At 41.1% G+C, this 25073-nt stretch overlaps 1 protein-coding gene and 1 pseudogene across 1 annotated transcript; both read right to left on the reverse strand.

The window, feature by feature from the left end:
- Window positions 1-789: 789 nt before the first annotated feature.
- Window positions 790-15164, reverse strand: Cnga1 (cyclic nucleotide gated channel subunit alpha 1). The gene is made up of 8 exons (XM_021163242.2): window positions 15040-15164; window positions 14175-14276; window positions 12728-12790; window positions 9232-9273; window positions 9032-9142; window positions 7678-7785; window positions 6084-6190; window positions 790-2204 (listed from the first exon to the last, which is right to left on the reverse strand). Exons 1-8 carry the CDS (start codon window positions 15144-15146, stop codon window positions 790-792), a joined length of 2055 nt encoding a protein of 684 aa, XP_021018901.1. The 5' UTR covers window positions 15147-15164.
- A 7841-nt stretch (window positions 15165-23005) lies between these two features.
- LOC110294779 (proliferation-associated protein 2G4 pseudogene) lies at window positions 23006-24190 on the reverse strand (annotated as a pseudogene).
- Between the last annotated feature and the right edge of the window lie 883 nt (window positions 24191-25073).

Consider the following 25073-nt stretch of genomic DNA (forward strand, 5'->3'; position numbering starts at 1 on the left):
GGCTCACATTCAGGTCTCCTGATAGGACACGTGACCTAGTTAATCATCCAACAGTATTGCGTTTGTCGATTTTTCTTACATAGACATAAAAGGAAGATAACAGCCACAGGTGTCAGGCCTTAATATTCTGAGAACTGCTTAAAATTAACATTTCCTACATCATCTTGCAATGGCAATAAACATTTTAGTATTTATGTGCATATGTATTTCCTTATCTTACAACATGGTTTATTTTGCATCTATCCATAAGAAGTTTCCCTCCAGCCCCCAGATTTACATTACCACAAAGGCCAGTCTCCTTAAAATGACCTGAAGCTCTGCAAGACATTACTTATTCCCTACTTAATCTTCAAATAAATCACATTTACTCTGGCTTTGTAATCAATTTCACTTTATTGCATTCTACTTCTGATAACTGTGTCTCAAAGACAAGGTACGCAGTGACACTGGGTACATTTGACTCCTCAACAGTGCAAGTGGCCTGAAAAGGGGACGTGCTCGTTCACTTTTACAGAATCATCAAAGGAACATCAGTGGGGAAGAAAAACAGATCCTGGGACAGACACGTTAATCAGTTCATGTCCTCGCATGGTGTCCATTGTGAAAAATCCCAGGAGAAGATGAGACTTTTGTTGCAGTAGTACACAAACGATTTGTGTCATCTACCCACACACATTTTCACTGTAGAGAAATTTCCCAGATGACTCTTTCTCCCAATTCTCAGTTGACTCTGGTCAAACACTCAAAAGGATCACACACCGTGCATGGTTTTTGCTGTTGACCAGCTTTTCAGTCCTGTAGAGACTCTGTGAGCTCACTTTCCCCTCCGGGTTCCTCCAGAGCTGAAAATTCTGTTTCAATAAGCGGTTTCAGAAATTTCTCGACCTTGGTTAATCTTTGCTTGAGTTTCTGCTGCATCGACTCATATTCAGCCAAGATACGGGCAAATCGCGTTTGCAGGAGGTCCACTGAACCCTCCATTCGAGTGACCTTCTCTTCCAGGTCTTTAGGGTCGCTGCCCATATTTGCAATGTTTATATCCAGCAGACCATCTTTCATTAAGATCTGCCTCCCTTTCTCCTCCAGCATAGTTTTGGCATCTGGGTACTCCGTAAGAGCTTCCATGAGGTCATCTTTGGAGAGGCAGAACAGGTCCGAGTAGCCAATGCTCTTAATGTTGGCTGTTCTTCGGTTGCCAGCCTTGCTGCCTTTGATATTAAGAATGCTGATCTCACCAAAGTAACTGCCGTCACTCAACACCACAAACTGTGTAACTCCGTCATCTGCCACCACAGCAAGTTTGCCTTCCTTGATGATGTACATCTCCCGCCCGATGTCCCCTTTCTTGCATATGTAATCTCCGGGACTATACACCTGGGGTTGTAGTTTCAACACCAACTCCACCAACAGACCAGCTTCACAGTCAGCAAAGATGCGAACCTTTTTTAATGTGTCTAGATGAACGTTGATGGCAATTTCTGCCCTTAGTTTGTCAGGGAGGTATCTCAGGACTTCTCTCTCATCCACTGTTTTTTTGTTGGTCCACAGGTAGTCAAACCATTTAATAACCCTCTTTTCCATATCTTTGCTTACATTTCGAAAATTCATGTACTGTTTGATAGCATCAACTCTTGATTGAAATTCAGCCCGGGCCGCATTCATATTGGAAATCATGGAACCTATGTTACCGACAATGGTGGCAAAAATTAAAACTCCAATTAAGAAGTCTACCACCACAAAGATGTACTCAGAATCCAGCACTGGAGGTGGAGTTTCACCGATGGTTGTCAAAGTCAAGGTAGACCAATAAAGGCTGTAGACGTATTTTCTAGCTAAGCGGCCGAATTCAGGATCATTAACATCAGGGTAGACCCATGTGTCATTCCCAAATCCAATAGCTTTTGAGATGGAATAATACACACAAGCGTTCCAGTGGATGATGATGACGATGTACATCACAAGGTTTGAAATCCTAAAGATGTTTGGGTAATTGGTCCTTGTTTCCGTCCTCTGGAAGAACTCAAACATTCGAGAGATCCTTAACAGCCGGTTTAACCTGATTTCTGGATAGTTCCACCCAAACTTGATGTACAGCAGATCAGTCGGTATCACTGACAGAACATCAAGTTTAAACTGCAGGTTTGCTTTGTATTTCTCTATGAGTTTCATTTTGTCTTTCACTAGCAGCCCTTGTTCCAGGTAACCTAAAATAGAAGAGAGACAAGACAGACTGTGTCTGTTGATTATGCTGCTGTGATTGTTTTCTATAGTCGCTCTTAATCAGCTTTGTTTAGGCCAAAATAAAAAGACTTTTCAATAAATATGTCTGCAGTGATACAATAGCCTATAAGATCAAATCTACATGTGGTTAGAGAAGAGTCTATTGCAGGAGAAAAGGGGGTAAAAAAATTATACTTTTTAGTGTAAAAGTGCCAGGAGTCAGTGTGGTCTGGAATGGTTTGAAGTGGGACACAGCATTGGATATCGAGATAGTTTTAAAGACTGGTGCTCACTGGCCTTCTAGCTTGCTAACCATACTGAATGCTTCCTGATAGCTTCTTTAAAAGCCCCAAAACTTTCTTGCTTACTCTGTAGTTAAGAACTCTTGGGCAATTAACACCTGTTGCCTATCAGCAGAGAATTAAGTTTTTTGTTTTTTGGTTTTTTGGTTTTTTGTTTTTTGTTTTTTTAAATGCTATCATTCTCTTCTCTGTCCAGGAAGTCAGAAGCCTCTCTGGCTAGGCTGGTTAACTCTTTGTGAACCAGAGAGGAAGGAAAGGAAAAGAATTAAAATGCTTTTTACAGGCAAATATACACAGACACATATACTCACACACCCACAATCTGGTCGAGACTGACCATCTGTCTCAATCAATTCCACAAGTATTCATGCATGATTACATACATACACATATACCTACACATGTATGAACAGACAAAATATACATTTGAATGGATGGATGGATAGATGGGTGGGTGGATGGATGGATGAATGGATGAGTGGGTTGGTGCCATAGAGCTCCCAAGCCAAACCTTCCAACCAACAACCTTATTTATTTTCTCTGGACTTTCTATACGTTCTTAGACAAAATGTTCTTTAGAAAATTACCTCAGAGATAAAATGTTACATAAAATGGGAATTACAGAAGGATGTTGATATTAAGTTCAAAGCAATGTTTCATTCCAAATGCTCATTATAAGTTCAAAGCAACAGTTTTTATATGACCTTGCCTTATAGCACACACCTGTGGACTTATTCTTAGACCTAAATGTTTTTCCTTGAACACAGGTTTGTCTCAAGTCTATTTCCTTTTTTAGTGTGATAGTGATAGCCTTTACTTACTATTATAAGGAGTGAGAACATTCTAGTCTTGATTTTAACTTATTACATCTTTCTAGCAAAGCAACTAAAACCATCTCTTAAAACTTCCTAAAATTATTTGAATCAATGCAGGAATTCTATAGAATCATTAATTCATCTAAACAGCATTAGTTCATGAAAGCTTATCTCTATAATGATCTGCAGGAAATCTGCTCAATAAGGTGGGCCAATGGCCAGGGATTATTATTTTAACTTAATAATGATAGGAAAGGCATATCAGCTGCAAGAAACGATCCTGAGATGAAGTCTCTTTGGGACCTTGTCATTGAGCTCACCCATCCCAGACCATGCAAAAATGGTGGGCCACCTCCAAGAAGGCCACCAGGTAGCCTGAACCTATCCTAGATGGCTCCTGACATAAAAGTAATATACAGAGAGGTAAATAGATAGATAAATAAAGTGATTGTTATGATTTTACATACCCAGGTAAAATCCTTTCTTTGATGAGTTGCATTTATATTCTGCAGTATTATTATATGATAAGTTACACACTTGGTTCCAGTTCTCAATTTCTGGCATACCATTGTTAACAATTTTTATGATTTCCCAAGAAAGCAAAGTGCTAGCTGTATCTTTGTTCTAATATTCGGTCTTGGCTTCAGCCCTTGCTGCAGAACTCCAGAGTGCTTTGAATTCCTTGGATGATAAGGGTATCTTTGTTCTATGGAGGCAGGCAACTCTTGTTAGGCTCCTAGGGGTGGCTGGTCACAAAACACACTATGTTCAGAAGCTTGGGATTTTTCAACTCCATCCCCACTTCTTCCAGGAGAGGAAGAGGGGCTGGCAAGAAACTTAACAGTCTGTCACTGCCATATGATAAAGCCTTCCATAAAAACACCAACTTTGGCGAGCCGAGAGCAGGCAAGTAAGAGAGCAAATGCAGAGAGTTAGAAGGATGCCATAACCCAGCACCATGAAGACAGAAGCCCCCACTCTCAAGGCCTTCCACACTGGTCCTCTCTGCTACTGCATTTCCTTGTCCAGCCATACCACTTATCATGTCCTTTACTAAGAGAATAAACCATTGTGTGGATTTGGGGGTGGAGATGGTTAGTGTGCCATGCTAACAAATACCTGATCCTGGGGAGGGGTTATAGGAACCATAATGTAGAGCTATTTGAGCAGAAACGCAAGTTGGGTCATGTGTCTGATGTCTGAAGTCAGGGAGAACCTTATGAGCCCAGCCCTTAACCTGTGGAGTCTCACTAACTCCAGGTAGCTTCAGAACTGACTAAATTGCAGCTGGTGTTATAGATACTTAATAATTAAGAACACTGACTGCTCTTCCAGAGGTCTGGAGTTCAATTCCCAGCAACCACATGATGGCTCACAACCATCTGTAATGCTATCCAATGCCCTTTTCTGTTGTGTCTGAGGATAGCTACAGCGTACTCATAGATAAAATAAATAAATAAATCTGGGCTGGAGAGATGGCTCAGTGGTTAAGAGCACTGACTCCTCTTCCAGAGGTCCTGAGTTCAATTCCCAGCAACCACATGGTCCTCTTCTGGTGTGTCTGAAGACAGCTACGGTGTACTCATATAAATAAAATAAATAAATCCTTTTTAAAAAGATGCTTAGTAACTCAGACTATTCCTTGGCAGAATCCAAGCCCTACTCTTAGGTGCCTGCCCTGCCATCTCAACGCTTGGCATGGTTATGTTTTTCACCTTCAGCGTGAGATGTAAATAGCTCTTCAGACTACATTTTCACGTCTTAATCTCATCCTCCAGGCTGTCTCTAATCCCCCTCAGATCTCCTTTTCTGTGCTGTGGGGCTTGTGTGATGAACCTAGGGCTGCAGCAGTACAAGGAGAGTTCATTTCTTCTCCCATAGCAGCGACAAAAGCTGTAAGGAAGCTCTGGCTACTTACCCTGCCCCGACCCTTAGAGAGCATCCTTTTGTGATTATCAGAGGCCTCTGTGCTGTGTGTAATTGTTACCTTTACAGTAGGGAGCTGTGTAGAAACAGTGAGCTTACACCTACTTATTAAACACACTTCCACTAGAGAGCTATTGGTTGGTACTCCCTACTGACTGATACACTCCCATGAACTACACCGTTTATGTTTCCTATAAAACCTTTATTAAGCCTCTTCTGTAAATCAATGACATGCTTCTTTGCGCCCTTTTAAGTATCTCCATGTATGGCAGCAATTGCCCCTTACCCACCAATATTGACTAAATATGTCTGTTCTTTCTATTCTTCTGCCTGGCATAAGCCCAATGAATAGGGTAAAGAAGGAAAACCACCAATCTACATTAACAAGGTTACTTAGGAGGCTGGGGTGATGGCTCAGAGCATGAGAGCACTGGATGCTCTTCCAGAGGACGTGAGTTCAGTTCTCAGTACCCACAGTGCAGTTCATAACAGTTTGTAACTCCAGGTCTAGGGGACCTGACACCCTCTTTTGGCCTTCTCAGGCATTTGGTGCACACAGTTCACAGACATACATGCAAGCAAAACACTCATATACATAAAATAAAAATAAAAGGTAAAGAAAAAAAAATAAGGTGTCCTAGTAACATCTTCCTGGATCAGCAGGAATGACTTAAGCCAATGAGTAAGACCATGTTACTCATGTTTGCCACCCAACCGAGGATGTGAGTTTATCCTGAAGAACAGTAGGGTTTGGAAATGTCATTATGTGGTAGAGATAAGAGCAAGAAATTTCAAAAGACTCAAAACAGATCATTCTTACCTGTCCTTGTTCGCACAAACATATCGGCAAGATAGACTACATCTGATACGTAATCAAAAATGAGCCAGTATTCCAGGTAATCAGACTGGAGTTCATCAAAACATGCTCTATAAAAGAAAGAAATGTATAAATAAAAGACATGGAGACTACTTGGAATCAAAGGTCCCTTTGTATATTTTTTTCATACAACATGCTAAAGTTAGCAGGGTCTGTAGAACACATTTAGTCAATCAGAGTTTCCCTAAATCCCTTTTGGGTGGTTATGGTTCATTTTCTCACACTTCTGAATTCTAATATCTTTTCCACCAATACTAGTTGGGTTTATATAGATATCAGATAACCAGGCATGGTGGAACATTCCTTTAATCCCAAACACTAGGGAGGCAGAGTAGGAAGATCTGTATGTTCAAGACCAGCCTGGTCTAAATGGAGAGGTTCAGGACAGCCAGGGCTACACAGAGAAACCATGTCTGGAAACAACAACAACAACAACAACTAAAGTGTCTCAGGTGGGAGGATCCTCTCATTGATAATGTGTTTGCTGTGTAAGCATGATGCTCTGAATTCACTCCTCAGAAACACGTTAACAACAGCATCAACAACAGAACAGCCATAGTGTCATATGCTTAGCATCCTAGCTCTGGAGAAGCAGAGAGGAGCAGCCCTCCCCACCCCATCCCATACCATTTTGCTATCCAGCCAGCCTAGATATACTGGACTAGTTCCATGTCAATGAGAGGTTCTATCTCAAATGCAAAGTAGATAGCATCCCAAGGACACACAAGGCTGACCTCTGGTCTCCATATACATATACATACATGTGTACACACTCACACACAAAACACACATATGGACACACTCATACACAAACACACAACAAAACACACATATGCACACACATACACACACATAAAAATTTGCTTACAACTAAAGTCAAATCTCATCAGGTGAAGCCCAATGACCACAAAGTTTGCATTCCCTATCTAGACCCAAAAAGTTTCAGGGAAATGTTCCTACTCTTGAACAACGAAGATGTTCAAGATACTACATCCTTCATTATTTTTCACTATGGGCAATATTTTCTTTCTAGGGCAAAAATTATAGTTTCTCCTACTGATTGAACAACCAGAAGTTTTGAAAACTTCTTCTACTTTCATCCCCATCCCATCCCAGGACTGTATGTCCAAGCATATTAAGAATAAAAGACACGGGCTGGTGAGATGGCTCAGTGGGTAAGAGCACCTGACTGCTCTTCCGAAGGTCAGGAGTTCAAATCCCAGCAACCACATGGTGGCTCACAACCATCCGTAACGAGATCTGGCACCCTCTTCTGGAGTGTCTGAAGACAGCTACAGTGTACTTACATATAATAAATAAATAAATCTTTAAAAAAAAAAAAAAGAAAAACCTAAAACCATAAACCAAAAAAAAAAAAAAAAAGGAATAAAAGACATTCTAACCTTAGGCAAACACATTGGGAAGGATTCAGCCATCCTTTCCTACTTTTCTCTTGCTCTGAAGAGCCCTAAGGTCAAAGTATGTTGGCAGTAAACTTCTAAGTGTTTTGAAATCCACATAAGATACATATTCAAACCTTGCAATAATCATCGTCCAGTTGTACATCACAGGCAAAGTGATACAAAACAGCCAGTTGTAGTATGTGTTTCCTGAAGGATCGATAACCACCACTTCTTTCTTCTCCCTAGCAACAATTAGGAATAAAAAGGAAAGTTATTAAGAAACAAAAATATTTGTATTTACCATCTCAAATATGGCTAAATCCATCACCCAGAATTAATGTAGTAGAAGATGGATACCCTTAACTTAGGAAGATTAGCTCCATAATTATATTCACCAGAAGAAGCTGGCTAGTTAGTGTGTGTGTGTGGGGTGAGTAGATAGTTAAATCACCAGTCTTACAATGAATTATGACTTTTATTTTAACCCTATATTACCACAAAGATGCAGTCAGTCCTATTCCCTAGCTATGGAGTGCAAATAAAGGCAGAAATTACAGGAAGCTATAGATTTCCCAACAGGCCTTTGTAAGGTTAAGGGTAATAGGGCAGTGGCTTTCCATCACTTCCCTGCCCCCTATCTGGAAGCAAAATGAGCTGAACTACACTTCTGAGGGATGGGAGCTGTGACTCAGTATCTCGTCCATAAAGAAGGGCAACACAGCACCAATAGCACAATACTCGCTCAAATATTTGCAGGAATGATCTTTGAGAGTTGTAGCGGGCATAAAGAATAAAGGAATAAAACACGTGATCAAAGAGACATGTGAAATATTCTACCAAACCTATATCTTTAAGAATTTTCCATCTTACAAAAGCTTCAACAACTTTCTGAACAGGTGCAATTAGCTGAATTATTACAGGTTGATGGGTTATTTTGTATAAATAAATTGAGAGAACAAGTTCTTTTTGATCTAAAAGAATTTTCCTTAAAAGCTTTGCAAATATGACTTTGCCCTCCCTGTGTGAAATTCTAGATTTCAGTTGTCTACTTGACAAGGAGTTCCTCAAGAGCCAGCACTTGGGATGCGCTTGTGCCATTACCAAAAGCACTGTGGCTTTGGGGTACTTGTCAAAGTGTTAATGGAGTTATGAAGTTTTAATTTTGGCCTCTACAGGCAGATGAGATCCTCAGAGCCCAGTGATTCTTAACTTGAATATTTAGTGGGAAGGGTTTCTTCATCAGTGCATGTGAGAGAGAATTCACTAATGCAGCAACACTCTTAAATTGAAAAATTCAAACTTGCTAGTTTTAGGGAACCTAAAAAAAGTTGGATAGCAATTTATATAAAATGTTTTTTCTTAAGTATTTAAGGACTTCACCTGAGGCACCCTGCTACAAAGCTCTTTCTCTGCTTTGGGAAGTTTTTACCTACATATACAATGCTTTACAATCTCATGTCGGTTTTCAATGCCAGTAAAAATACTTACTCTTCTTTCTTATCTTTGGTTTTCTCCTCCTTCTTTTTCTTCTCTTTTTCCTTTTCCTTCTTCTTTTTCTTCTCTGGGTCCTTTTTATTTTCATTTTTATCATCGGCCTTGCTGGAAAAGTTGAGTATGTGTAGTTACCATATGCAAATAGCACACAGGCAGACAAGCATAAAGAGGCATTGATGCAACGTCTGGCTTACCTCTTCTTTTCCTTCTTCTTTTTCTTTTTCTCCTTTGGCTCTCTAGAGAAAAACAGCATCTGTCACATAGCCACATCACTTTAGCCCCAGATTCTCTCTACTTTCCTCTCCATTGCGCAAGAATTCTCAGCCTTGCATTTAAAGTCCTGCCTCAGTGCTAAGAAACCCCTAGGACGGACAGAAGCAAATGCATATCCAGACAAACAAGCAAACCGTGCCCCAGTTAACAGAAAACAAATGTTGAAAAGGGAAGAGTTAGAATTGGGAACAAAACACCCATGGAAGGAGTTACAGAGACAACGTTTGGAGCTGAGACGAAAGGATGGACCATCTAGAGACTGCCATATCCAGGGATCCATCCCATAATCAGCCTCCAAAGGCTGACACCATTGCATACACTAGCAAGATTTTGCTGAAAGGACCCTGATATAGCTGTCTCTTTTGAGGCTATGCTGGGGCCTAGCAAACACAGAAGTGGATGCTCACAGTCAGCTATTGGATGGATCACAGGGCCCCCAATGGAGGAGCTAGAGAAAATACCCAAGGAGCTGGGGGGATCTGCAACCCTATAGATTAACTCCTATAGGAGTTAATCTCCCCAATGTCACGGCTTCAAGTACCATGTGGTCGACTCATATGCTATAGAAAAAGATGTGGCTAACTTAAGAATAAGTTAAGTTTCACGCATTCATGCCCATTAGGGCAATCCTAAAGGGCTTAAGTAGTTGGTTAAGGACCTAGTTGGAAAAAAAGAAAGAATGATCAGGCAAAGTAGTTCTAGAGAAAAGAAAGACTAATGAGCAGAACATTTGAAAATCTTCATATCCCATATCAGAGAACAACCAAGTAGACTGCAGGATTCAGCTAGCTGATAAATCCAGCCCCCATTGTGGTATCTCCAATGCTGGTACAATGTGAATATGAATGCGGCCTCCATGACAACAAAAGTAAAGGCCATCTTAAGGCCCAACACATGACTTCTTATTCTGGCTGTTGCTGAACAGCCAGCCTTCCAGTTACAGAGCATGTGGATCATGTAGGTAGCTTTGCTGTTATGATGTGACTTCAGGGTTTAGCTATTAAGGAAATTAAGCACTTGATGGTAAATTAACTTCACTGGAACTTTGTCAACAGAGAAAGGACTTCAAATATTTTGATACTAACCAATTTATATTGTGGTATATGTTGCCTTTTTGCCACAAACTTGACCAGTATTATTGTTAAGGGATTTCTAAAGTATGACCCACCTATAAAGAACACAGTGCAGCATCACTGAGTCTACTTTATAGCAAACAAAATGTGGCATTGGATACTGTGTTAGTTAGGGTTACCATGGCTATGATAAAGCATAATGACCAAAAGTAGGTTAGGGAGGAAAGCTGACACTTCCATATTGTGTTCATCACTGAAGGAAGTCAGGGCAGGAACCTGGAGGCAGGAGCTGATGTTGAGGCCATGGAGGTGTGATGTTCACTGGCTTGCTTGTCATGGCTGCCTCAGCCTACTCTCCTATAGCACCCAGGACCATCAGCCCACTAATGGCACCACTCTCAATGGACTGGGCCCTCTTTCATCAATCACTAAGTAAGAAAATCTCCTACTGGCTTGCCTACGGGCCAATCTTACAGGGGCATTGTTTTTCAACTGAAGCTCCTTTATTTCTAGTGACTGTAGCTTGTGTCAAGTCGACGTAAAACTAGCCAGTCCAGATACTGAGCTTGAAATCCGATAGTCCAATCGCATGTTGCTCCACTCAGAAGTTCCTAACGTGTTACAGGTATGGAGTGAGCTTCCGAAGGCACAGACGTGCTGCCAGACAGTCAGATGCCTTGAAGATTAGGGACTATGATTTGGGATACTGTTTACATGCATGTATTCATACAGGAATGGTCATTAGGTGGTGCTCTATGCCTATACACGAATAGCATGCACAGGTCTAGGAACCAAGGTATTTAATTAAGGGAACTTTACGTAGGGAAAGTATACTTCTAATCCCTGCACATCTAGGTTTTGTGGTTCTACAGATTCTCAATTCATGAAGGAGGGTCTATACTTCTACAAAAAGGCACAGTTACAGTGCTATTAAACATTAAGCTACAATTATCCTCTGGCCACTTTGTACCCCTCATTCCAGGAACCAAATTAGCAAAGAAGAATCATCAGACTGTAAAGTTTACGATCCTGATCATCAAAGGTAGGTAGCACTGCTGTTATGCAATAAGAAAGTAGAAAACTATCTGACAGGCATATGATCTATTATGGCCGTGGTTCACAACATAAAGATCACACCCCCTTCAATGGGTGAAAGGGCCCTTTCACAGGGGTTGCATATCAGACATCTTGCACATCAGATATTTACAATTCATAACAGCAGCAAAAATACAGTTATGAGGTAGCAAGGAAAATAATTTTATGGTTGGTGATCACAACATGAGGAACTGTATTAAAGGATTGCAGAGTTCAGAAGGTTGAGAATCACATTATGGTATCCTTTGGAATTTCCCCAGCCTGTCTTTGATATTGCACGGACAAGTCTAGTAACCATGATCAAAGGAAAACGTGATGCCCAGATAAATGTCTGCATTTTCCTAGACCAAAAGAAGTTTTGCACACTGGTGAGGAGTGGCTGTAGAATCAATAAAAGCAGATAAGGAATTTCTGTGTAAACCTTAAAAGCATCTAAAGTTGTCAGAGACCTTTCTACATTCCATTGACTGTCCTCTTATACGTTTCCCTGGGACAAAAGAACAGCCCCAACCCTTAGAGGGAGCAGCCCCATAATTTCCTATCTAAAAGAGTGGATCTGAGCAGGGCACAGGTGGGCAGCAAGGATACACTTGGCTTTCAGGCACATACTCTCCACACACCAAGCCTTAGTTACCACCACTCACTTTCTCCCATCCCTTGGAACGAAGGCCTGGGTAATGGAAATCAGCACTTTAAAATTTGTCTCCCAGCTTGTTAGGGCTGCCCTTATTGAATGTCTGTGTATGACTGCAAAGGCCAAGGTCTGTTACCTGAGCATGGCAGCAGCTTGAAAGCAGACCCATGTCCCCAAATTCCTAAACGATCAAACCTATTCTCTGACATTCAGCACCTTTCTCTGCCCAGTTCTATCACGCCCAACTCCCTTCCAGGTATCACTCCAAAGGGCACATCCAATAATAAGCCTGCACACAGACCTCTACGTCAGAGGCTGCCTCCTGGAGGATGTGCCCCAAGGTCCATGGTTCAGGGTTTCATGACTTTTGTTGTTCTAAGGAAAGGCAGTTGCATATATAACATAGACCTTTAAAAAAACATATATCCAAGTAGATGAATAAAATAAATACATATTACTTTGAATAGGGGAAGATGAATTTTCAAGATATAAAGTAGTAAAATAAAAGAACATCATCTCTTAAATTATTTCATGTGCTGAGTATTCACTATATCTCTAATTTAGATACTGCTAGCTTTTGGACTTGCTTTAGTTTTCTTCTGTGGATGTACTCACTGGTCTTTGTTGCTGCTGTTGTTGACATTGAAAAGAGCCATAGTACCTGGCAAGTGCTGCTGCCTGGAAAAGGAAAAACATACAGGGGGTCACAGTGGCCACCATGTCCATGGCAAACAAATTATCTTTAAAAGACAAACTACTTGCAGTTTTCTGTTCACTACATAACATTGCCCAGATGACTATTTCAAAAAAATATAAAACCTCTGTGAAGCACGGCTTGCCAGAAAGCAGTGCATTGAACCAAAATGGTTAGTAAAGACCTATTGGTCAAGGTTCGTACCAAAAAAAATTAGCATTCCCCTTGGCCTTGAATAAACCAAGACAGATGCCACTGACCCCAGATAATCAGAGAAGAGAAGAAGATGGGAAAGAAGAGTTTTAAAAATACAGAGTGGAAATCTCGAATTAGTCAATGGAAAGAAGCAAAAAGAGGGGAAAAGAACAAAAATGAAAATACATTACATAGAATTGGAAACCCGGATCCACAGTGTCCCACACTCCTTCAGTGCCCTCCAGGCTCCGTATTTGAGTGTGACTGCTTTATTTACCCTTTATTACACTTCCCCTCTCCTAATCCCACACTACATCCCCTGGGAATGGGCTCTACTGGATATAGCAGTTTAGAGGATGATAGCCCACCCTGTTGTAGATGGTTATTTCAGAATGCTGAGGGATGCATTCAAGAGAAGCAAGGGATCGAGGGAGTGTGGTGAGCTAAACATACCCAACACATTCTAGGAGGCCCTGATGAAAAAACAAATGGAACTTCATTCTGTGTCCTTGTCCAGGAACAGACATAGCAAGGCCAGTCAGAGACTGGAGTCAGTGCCTTGAAGGAGTCAAGGCTGTGGTTTCTTAGGACCCAACGTCTCCCTGGGCTGTGGTTATCAATCCTAAGGCTGTCTGAGATATCCTGTGTTCTCTTTGCCAACACTGTCAGATTTAGTGCTCTACTGACCTTGACTGTTTTCCTCCTACAAAACGTATATACAATGCTATACTTCTTAATAAACTCACTTGGCATAGGCATGGGCTATTGCAAGACATTCTAGTCTCCTTTACTCCTTTTGTCATTGTTTCTCATCTTTATTTCCCATCTCCAGTCATCACGCTCAACATCTTGCTGTCTGGGACCCTTCTTCTTGCAGGCTTAGGTCAATAGAGGTATTTGGGTGCAAAGTTTCTTAGAAACAGGCATTAGTCTCAGGGAGCATGATGGAGCATAGTTCTAACTGGGAGCTCTGTGGCTGTGAATACTAGACACCTACAGCTTCCCAAGAGAGGACAAAGGTAAGGAACAGAAGTGGCAAAGGACTTGTGAGATCTTGCATGGTATTTCAATGGCAAGAGCATCGGTCAAGCCCACTCTCCAGATGGAATAGAGGTTTTTTCACTCAGGTGATGTTTAAGAGACACATTCTTGAGGGTGGATGCGCCTGCTCACCTCTGTGATGGTCCTTGCCTTTTGTACGAGTTGCTTCTAAAGAGAGAGTCCTCATTCTCTGATTCTTCAGACAGAGAGCCATTGTCATCGTCAGAAAAGGAGCTGCCACACAAAGGGAAGCAGGGGTGAGTAGGGTCATGTGTCAACCAGAGGCTTGGAGGAGCACCACTTCTCATCAAGGCGAGCACAGCGAGCACTCACTCCATCCCTCACCATCCCTTCTCAGGCTAATCCACAGCACAGGTTTAGTTAGAGTGAGATACAAGCATAGCATTCTATACAATGTGTGCCCAGTGAAGATTCAGATATACTTTCTAGATCTCCCCCATCACTATTGTTTGGTAGACAATTGGTAGAGGTCAATGTTTGTCTAATAGAAAGTTAGTATCTAATTTTAGGTCATTTAATATTCGTGAATAAACTGCCACTTCTGTTATTTCCCTCCATTAAAAGAAAATTCTGTCATACACACACATACACAGACACACACACACATACCTGCAAGCACACTATTCATTTATGGCTAACTATTTTAGATTACACTATTATATATTAGATTTCATATTCTATATATTTTTTCACATTTATGTAGGAATATCATCTGTTTAGATTTTATATTTCCCATGGGGAAACATCCTACTTATAAGTAAAGAAGTATTTGTCATAGCCACTTAATAGATGTTTCCAGAAACTACACACCATAATTTCATGTGATGAACAAGTTATACTGTCCCAGAGTATAAATAAATTCACTAAATCAAATAGGTTATACATTTTAAAGTTACAAATGATATGATTGAAATCAAACCTAGATAAGTTACAACGATATTGTGTTAAGAATGCCTAAGAAGGTGCATAAAATCACCTGCACGCTCCATTTTCCATCCGCCGGATTTCCTTTTCAATGGCTGGTACGATCACATTGGGAATATTTACAAAGGAATGCCATGTATTGATAATATTTCTCTTCATGGTTAGTTTAATATCTGAGAAGACAGAAATCCTATTAATGAGAAGAACTTCTATGCTTACATATATAATCACATTTCACACTACAGCAGCAATGCTGAGACACCAGAGCTCTACTGAGGAGGCGAAGTATTCCAGCTGCGGTCCTTCAGCTGAGCCACGCTAGCCCACACCTCTGTTCTTTGGCACAAGCACTCCTGGGGCTGAGCCTAGATAGATGCAGCCCATCTCTTAAAGCCAGTCCCAGGACTCTTCACCCTTAACATTGTTAATCCCACCCTCTCCTCTCTGCTACCAAAGTATGCACACATTAACTCATTTTCTCCTACGCTAAATCACTGTGCATTCTATCCTCAAAGCTACACTCTAACCCTTGTAGTCTCCTTTGTGGCAATGGCAGAGTGCTTGGTATATAATAGACATCTGAGAAGCGGTGACTCATCAAACAAATCCCATTTTGTTTTCCGTGGTGGGCACATGGTACTGCTGTTTCTTTGATGTTGAGAATAGAACCGAGGGCCGCATGCATGTTGGACATGTTCTCTACCACTTAGTTCTATTCCCAGCCCAAAATCCTGGTCTTAACATTTGAAAAACTATACTCACATAACTTTTCATCAGGAGTTACAAAAATCTGCAATGACTTTGCAATGATTTTTCAGATGTTAAATATGGTGGACAGCCCACAGCAGCCAGTCCTCTCTCCCTGGGGTGTGTTTTTGTGGTTCACAAGACAGAATGAACTAAAACCATCTACATTTCCTCGATTCCTGGGTAGTTCATATTCTAAGTGTCACTGAGGATTCAACAGTTGTATATGCATCTATGGTACTTGGAAAGCAGAGCCAAAATTAAAGACATTTTTCCACCTTGTTATGACATCCAGAAAGAAAAGACAAGGGACCAGTGACATTTACTAGATCAGAAATCCCTGAGCAGTCAATCACAACTCCTCTACATCCTAAAACCATGGCATTAGGTTTATACTGGGACAGTGAGGGAATGGCAAGAATAGGGAGGCACTTGGCTTTGGCTACAGTAAAGATGGCTCCTTGGGCTCAGGCTCACAGTTTAGGGACATGTTCCTGTCAGTGAAGCAGATTCAGTAGCAAGGTTCTCACTAACCTTTGAGAGAAGGGAGGAAGAATTTTCTCTGCATGCCAGGTTTGGAATGCCATTTTGGGTCAGCATGCTTAGAACCCAGTCTGGATCCTAGTACCTCAAACCTTGCAAGGACCATTAGGTCCTGGTCCCTTAAATTAAAGCTAAGAAGAGGAGTAAGGGCAGGGAAGACACACTGTGCCATCTCATTTCTAAAACATGACCAAATTGTTTTCTTGACTGCCAGTACACAGAATGCTGTAAAACTCTGTCAAAATGAGAGTGTGGAAGAGACAGACAGAAAGGAGGATGTCAAAGGAGAACAAGGAGGACAGTGGAGAAGTGCGAGAGGGAGACGGGCAAGGCATTGTCCAGATTCTAGTATCTGGAGAATATATTAGAGTAATGCAGGGCCTGGGAAGAAGGCTCAGTATATAGGTAATGAACTTGCCAGGTTAGCATGAGGACCTGGGTTAGACTCCTGAAATCTATGCTTAGCAATCTGCCTGAGATCCCAGAACAGGAAGGCTAGGATTCTCTAGCAAATGGCTCGCGAGACTGGCCAAATGAATGAATTCCAGAAGAGAGACTCTGCCTCAAAATATAAGGTGAAAGGAGATCAAGGAAGACACCTGACATCGACCTATGGCCTCCACATGTATGTACATACATGTACCCATACACAGCAACAAATACATGCAAACACACATATACAGACCATATACACAGACATAATAAAATAGAATGTTAATGGCCAAGACTTCTGCTGCAGTTTGAAGATGTGCATAATAGCTTCTAGATCTTACTGCATGGATTTATACTAGTCTAAACTTTCAAGACAATGAGAATATTGTCTCCTTAACTGGATTCATTGGTCATTTACTGGAAGTCCAAAAGAATCACTACAAAGCATGTTCTGTGTTTACAAGCATGGGAAGAAATTTAAAGAAAGGTGGAGTTAGGCCAGCAGATGGCTCAGTTGCAATGTGCTTTCCATGCAACCATGAGGTCCCAAGTATCAGCCCCAGAGCCCACATAATGCTATGTTTATTGATGCTAGCCTACAATGCCAGTGCTGGCCAGGCAGAGACAGGAGGATCCCTGAATTGACAAGCTCCAGATTCCATGAGCAGATAGTAACTGAGGAAGACACCAGTGTCAACCTTTGGCCTCCACACACGCCTGAACTTGCACCTCCTGGGCACACACATGTACACACATATACACGAAGCACACACACACAAGTAAAGATAGCAGTGAACCAGAAATGCCCTCCCTCCATCTGAGGAATGCTCTGTCATCTATAGAATTAATCTTCCTGGAAAGAAATCATGTTAAGGTCTCTAAAGTCTAAGAACCTTGATCAGCTTTGGTCTTTCCTCTATATTGCACCTCTCACAGTGTAGTGATTAGGCATGTTTACCTTCATTATCATGCTGCTCCCAAAACAAAGAGTATGTTTTAATATTAGTATGTGTGTGTTTGATATTTAATATTAGTATGTGTGTGTTTGTGCACCATGTAGATGTAGGAGCTAGCAGAGATCAGAAATGGGCATAACATCCCTTGGAACTAAACTTACAGACCATTGTGAGCTGCCATCTGGATGCTGAATCCTGAACCCAGGTCTTCTGCAAAGGCAAAATGTTCTCTTAAGAATACCAGAAAAATTGCTATGAGATAGTCTCTCCCAGAAATGGCCGCATAAACAAGGTTGAACAATCGAAACATCAGTGGACATGTTACCATGGAAGGGGGAGGTCCTCAAGGTGCACCACCCCCCAAGACAAACCACAGGCAACTATTGGCTGATGGGAGGAGGAGAATTGTCCTCTCCCAGGGATGAATACTCTTATTGGCTGCCCCGTGAAAAGTGATCAGCCTTGAAACAAGAATGAACTTAGCAGGTTTTACTTATATATACTTGCATGTGTGCATGTGGGTGTTGTTGTTCTGCTCTGGATGTGTTGTAGGCCTTGAGTGTGGTACAGATTGGTCACACGTGTGCCATTGATATAGGTCAAACAGGAACTGAAGCAGCTCCACCTATGGTAACTAACTGTTCCTGGAACAAGGCAAATCTTGTAGTGTCAGATCACAAGCAGGTAACTATAAGCACAATATCTACGCTCACCCTGGCACCAGAGGGTTGCTATGGCAACGGATAACTCTTTTTAAGTATTATTCTCATTCTTCCTGAACCCACAGGCAAACAAACCCTGACTTAGCACAGAGCTGAGTTAGGAAGACTATGGTACCCAGACAAAGTCTAGGCAACAAGAACTTTAACCTCACTTACTAAGGTGTCAGAAACTACCTAGATAATATGTAGCATGGGGAAACTTAAGCGAATTTAAAGTAATGATTTTAAGGAAACTCAATGAATTTGAAGCAAACTCTAAAAAATATTTCAATATGTTGAGAAAATTAAGAGATGGAAACATTTTTTTTAAATCAAACTCTTGAGCTCCAAAATATACTGGGTTAAATTAAAATTGTAACAGAAAGTACTCATAGGAGGTATTTTAGCTACGTTATTCGTTGTTGTGATGAGATACTCAACAAGAAGCAGAGAGTAATATAACTGGAGTAAGAGAAAATACAATAATAGTTTTATGCAAGACAATAACCATTACATACAACACAACCATAACAGTTGTAATACAAAAGAACAGGAGTATACAAAATAATGATAACTGTAATGTAATAGACAATCCATGACAAACAACAGAGAAATGGGGCATAAGTTGTATCCTTAAACCAGCGATCAGCAAAGACATAGTGAAGGTAAAATCTACCCTAGACCCTAACTTTTAATTCTCATATTATCTAAGGTGCTGTACAAGGTGCCAGTGAAAGCAAGTAGTCAACACCACCCAGCTGTGACACCTATAGACCACAGGGACAGGCCCAGCTAGGTAGACCAGATGGTACTATAATGATGCTTTTATCTTGGGGGTAACTAACAACTGTCTAATTGTGCTAAAAGCCCACCCAATAGGTAGGTACTGTAGAACAACAAACCAGGGCTAGATAAGTCATAGACTCTAGAGAAGAAACTACTACTGCCATTTCTTAAGCCAATATAATTTCTAACTATATTCTAAATACATATCTTTATACCCACAGATAAGGGTGGCTTTTATCCCTCATTGAAGAAGCATTTTATTTTTTCATGTTCGATGAAATATTACTAAATATCATTTTCAAGATAAACTATACAATGAAAACATTCAACTATACTAGCTCTTACATTGCTCCCTTAAAGCACTCAAAACCTCAGATTTGGCATAAAATCAAAAATTCTGCTTAATAAACATGTCAGTTTATTGTTAAGTATATACAATAAGAAGATTATGCATCTATATATAAAATAATGGTATTACAGATCTATATATTATTAAATGAATAAAAATGTCTCAAATTGCATTTTATTTTTAAAATTTTATTTATTTTTTACTTATTCACTTTACATCCTGCTCACTGACCCCTTTCTGGTCACCCCTCCCACTTTCTTTCCTCCATTCTCCCTCCCCTTCTATTCTGTGCTGGTGGAGCCCCTCACCCAGGTATCCCCCTGACCCTGGCACTTCAAGTCTCTACGAGTCTAGGCATGAGAAAGCATTTTAAATCATAGGTTCCAACCCCACTTGAGGGTAACATAACTGAATGCTGGGGTCACAACATTTTTGGTCACAGTGAAAAGATCCTCAGTGTGACCAAACATTAGTTCCAAATCCAAAGCATAATGAGTGTGAGGTGTTTCTGGCAGCCCGGTCGCTTCGTGAAGCTTTACTGTAGCCTTGGTTCTTAATACACAGTGTATAGAGTCGGAGAGGCCACATGTTATTAAATGGAAGCAGCAATGCCAGGTTTGAAGTATTTCCCTCTGAGCGATTGGTCAAGGAGGCCCCCTAATAGTTTAGTTTATTGCTGCTCTTCTTTGTTGATCATAAGGAGCTAGACAGCAAAACCTTTGAGCTGAAGATAACACATAGTTTGGATTTGGACAGAAAGATCATGGTGGAGCTAAGCTGGAAGCTCCCTCCCTGATGCCAGCTTTCATGGAATAGAAGTTGATATGCGAGCAGCTAAAGAAGAAAAGTCATCAGCCTTCATCCCTAGCTATGGGCCTTACCTGGTACAATACCAAGTTCCCAGGCCCACTGGTATCAGTGATTGCTCTGAATGTAACCGCCTTCATTCTGATTGGATATGAAGCCCACTCTATAGGAAGGGAGCTCATATCTGGTGCTGTGGATCTGTCCATAAGCCCGTGTCTGGGGAGACTGTAGACCCTAAGGGTAAACCTACCGATGCTGTTTTGCTCTATGGATATGTTGTTAAACAGCCTCCTACAATGATAGAGTGGTTCTACTCTCAGATTTGTCAGGGACACATTTCTTTTCAGTGAACAGTGGTTAATGCAGAGGTGCATGGCTGGTTGAGGCTGGGAATCTATGACGGATGAGTGCCCAGCCTGAAACTGGACATCCATATCACCCTTTCCAATATCAGGAAACATCACAGAAGAGGGAGCAGGAAGAAGGTAAGAAGTAGACAATAGAGAAGAAGATTATACAATGTTGTCTTCGGGCCATGATGTGCTTGTTGCACCAGGCCTGCACAAGACTGGACCAGTCAACCTTCTTAGGGCCCCTCAGCTGCCAAGGAGCTGTGGCAACTGATTGCTGCTGGAAGATGGGGAGTCTTTGTCTTTAGTGATATAGTCACAGTTGAGTTGTCTCTGTTCCCTACTTATGCCCATATGGATAGCCTTGGTTAAACACCATGGCCATAAAGCAAAACCAAGAAGATATGATCATGAGGTACTTGTTGGTAGGACTGTTGGAGGGGGCGGGGGGAATGGTGTCAAAGATGGTATGAGGGTGATTTTGACCAGAATGTATTATATGCACATATGAAATGGTCTAAGACTAAATTAATTTTTAAAGTACAAATGCAGGCTGGAGAGATGGCTCAGTGGTTAAGAGCACTGATTGCTCTTCCAGAGGTCCTGAGTTCAATTCCCAGCAACATGGTGGCTCACCACCATCTGTAATGGGATCAGAGGCCCTCTTTTGGTGTGTCTGCAGACAGCAATAGTGTACTCATATACATTAAATAAATAAATAAATAAATAAATAAATAAATAAATAAATAAATAAATATTGTTCTTTAAAAAAACAATAACAACAAAATAAAGTGAAAAACACTTGAAAAGTAAGTATAAGAAACCATACACCAGAACAAAAGAACCAGATAGCCTTCTATGGAGCTTTCTGTCCAGTAGCTGCAGAATACAGATTTTTCCAAGACAAGTCACAAACCAAATCGTAACAAATCATATTAAGTACCTTATTGGACTACAGTGCACTTTAAGTAGAAATCAGTTACAAGAAAAACTTTGGAAGCTATATAAATATATAGGAAACAAACAACTTACTTTTGGACAGTCAATAGCTGAATGAAAAAAATTAGTAGGAAATTTTCATTTTTCCTGAAACAAAAGTGCAGCACAGCATCCTGAGTTATGTGGGATACAGAGAAGGGAAAACTAAAAGCAGAGCTTATGCAGTCAGTGCACATCAGAGAGTCAGGAAGTCCTTCAGTGAACAGCTGTTCACTACAAAGGTTCTCAATCTGTGGAGGTTACAATAACAGAGGTCGCTTAAGACCATCAGAAAACACAGATGTTTACATTATGATTCATGACTGTAGCAAACTTACAGTTATAATGTAGCAACAAGAATCATTTTCGGGTTGGAGGTCCCACAACAGGAGGGACTGTACTAAAGGGTGGAAGCACTGGGAAGCGTGAGAATTGCTGCACTAGAGGAATCCCTCGCTCCTCCCACTGTTCTCAAGGAGCTAAACAAATTCAAGTACAAGACAAATTCAAAATTAATAAAAGGAAAGAAATAACTAAGGCCAAAGCCAAAAGAAAAGAAATAGAGACTGAAAGCTACAGAAGACAACAAAAGAGCTTGTTCTTCGAAAAAAAAGAAGCAAACCTGATAAGCAAAAAGGATGAATAAATCTACTGAATGAAATCAAAGATTAACAAAAGAGAGACATTACAACTGATAATACAGGATGCAAAAGATAAAACAGATTATTACAAAAAAAACCCACATAGCAACAAATATGATAAAATATGATAGCCTAGAAGCGGGAGAAATCCATAGATGCACACATTTCATCAAGATTAAGTCATGAAGAAACAGAAAACCTAAACATGTTACTATCAAGTACTGATGTGTAATCAATATTAAAAAAAATCCCATCAGAGAAAAGCCTAGAGAAAATGAATAAGATCAATTATTTAATGAAGAAATGGTGTCAGGCTTCTTTAAGTTATTCAAAAACCAAAGAGGAAGGGATTTTCCCACTTTCTAGAAGGCTAGAATTACCTTGTTTTATCTTTGTTACTAACAAGGATAAAAGTCATATGATCATCTTAGTGGATGCAAGAAGGCATTTTTTTTTTGAATTTTGACTCCTGATTTTATTGTTCAATTTCTTTTTCTACTAAAATTAGTCTTCGGTGGCTGGGAAGCCTGGCCTCCCAACACCAGAGTCAGTTGGAGTTGGTTTTTTTGTTGAAAGGAGTGGGTGGGTGGGTTGGGGACCGGGATGAGGGCTGAAGACCCCCGCTCTGCTGGTAGTCTTGGGTGGAGAAGACAAACTGCACTTGACAGAGCCTGGGGTGCAGTGGGAGGGGGTGAGGCAGGAATGGCAAGCTGGGGAGGGGACCCACCTCAGTCCCCAGCTCCATTCTCTTCTAAGGTTTCTCTACTGGTGGTGTTCTCTGCAATCTTGGAGGCCTTCTTTTTCTTCTTTTTCTGGATTTTTCTACTTGCAGAACTCTGGAGAAGAGCCTTCAGCTCTGCATCCTGAACCTCCATCTCAGACTTGTACAGGTCAGGCTCAAAGGGACCACTGGTTATCAGCATGGGGCCATTAGGCATGAGTAGAACTGTAAATTTAAACTGGGCTACAAACTCACCCTCTTTCTCATAGAGAACGTTAAATGGCTGCAGTAACTCATGTTTGGCACACTCTACCACACCCATTCGAGCCTTCTTCTCATCTTCAAATGCTCTTAAAGTAAACGGCATGGCATCAAAACAGTGTTCCACCTCACTGAAAAAGGCACGTGAAGTTTTCATTTTCAGGCCATATAGTTTAGAGGGGTCTTGCTTGTAGATGGTGGTTCTCTGTCCTGCATCTTTGGCCTTGCCTTCTCCTGAGCTGACGAGGACATCCACAGCATAAACCTCATGCACCTCAAATTCTGCCTTTTCCTGGTCCTTCTTCTGCTGGTCTGTAGGGTTCTGGATAATCGTCTTCTCTCCATCAATCACATGCTGCTCCAATTGGTGTGACAGCCTACCTTCTATTGGTGTGCAGTGAAATGAGTGAACGACCTTGTTCCATGCTTCAGTCACTTGTGTGTTCTGGTTTCCAGGTTTGACCCATCTTAAGGCAGCTTCAGTGCATACATGAGCGGCCTTAATGACATCTGCTTTCCACTCTGTTACCTGGGTCCCCTGAGTTACACCAATTACAAAAGTGTGAGCCACATTGGCAAAGAAGCCATCCACATGAACCCCAAGGTCAATTTTTACCAAGTCAACTTCCTTGAGTATATAGTCCTGGTCACTCTTCAAAGGGGAGAAGTGACACACACAGTTATTTACAGAAATGCTGGTAGGAAAGGCAATACCTTTCTTCATCTCCTTTTCCTTCTTGAAGATCTTCCCTGTCTCTTCCATAATCATGGCATCACCTTTCTCACACAAGCTCACCACAGACACACCTGAGCTAGATGCCTCCACCAAAGATCGAAGCACCCGGTTGGCGATGTCGCCCCCCATCTTATACTTGGTCACGACCAGGTCCTCGGCGATAGTTTGCTCCTGCTGCTCGTTTTCACCCAACATCTTCCTACTGCTACTACTGCAGCTTCACTTTGCCTGAGCTGTGGCCTCCGTCTCCCTTCCCAGCCACAAGCTGTAGCTAGAGTCTCTACAGAAGACATTTTTAAAAAGTCAACATCCTTGATAAAAATCTCTGAACAAATTAGGTAGGATCAGTCAGTGTCTACAGGTGCGCAGAATGAAAAACGTCCATTCTAATAATAATGAAGAGGAATGAAAACTCTTATTTGCAAATGACAAAATAGTATATAGAAAGAAGCCTAAAGAATCTCCAAAAATAGAACAAATTAATAAATGTAACATTTTTAAGAATAAAATTATCACTATAAAAGCTATAGTTTAGGCCGGGCATGGTGGCGCACGCCTTTAATCCCAGCACTTGGGAGGCAGAGGCAGGCGGATTTCTGAGTTCGAGGCCAGCCTGGTCTACAAAGTGAGTGCCAGGACAGCCAAGGCTACACAGAGAAACCCTGTCTCGAAAAACCAAAAAAAAAAAAAAAAAAAAAAAAAGCTATAGTTTATACCTAGGTACTAGAATGTTAAACTCACAGAGACATAGGCACACACACACACCTCATTTGACCAATGTCAAGTTGTTTTCAAACCCCTCTCATTCATCAATAGGTCATGGGATCAACAGAGGAACCGTGAAAGTAAATGGAAAATGAGGGGCACACATAGGTAAGGGTTTTCCAGTGGAAACGGGCACTCATAACTAAAAGGTGGAAGAGGGAGACCCACCTGGATCGTAGAAGTTAGTCTGATTTAGTTTCCACACCCAGAGAGGTCCTGAAGAACAGGATGTGAAAGTTAGGGCACTTTGTTGGGATAGGGCTCATTTTTCTTCCCAAAGGAAATGAGGAATCTGAAGTGTAGCAGGATTTTT

This window comes from Mus caroli, unplaced genomic scaffold (genome assembly GCF_978045245.1).
Source record: "Mus caroli unplaced genomic scaffold, Mus_caroli_1 scaffold_4, whole genome shotgun sequence".
NCBI classification, from domain to species: Eukaryota; Metazoa; Chordata; class Mammalia; order Rodentia; family Muridae; genus Mus; species Mus caroli.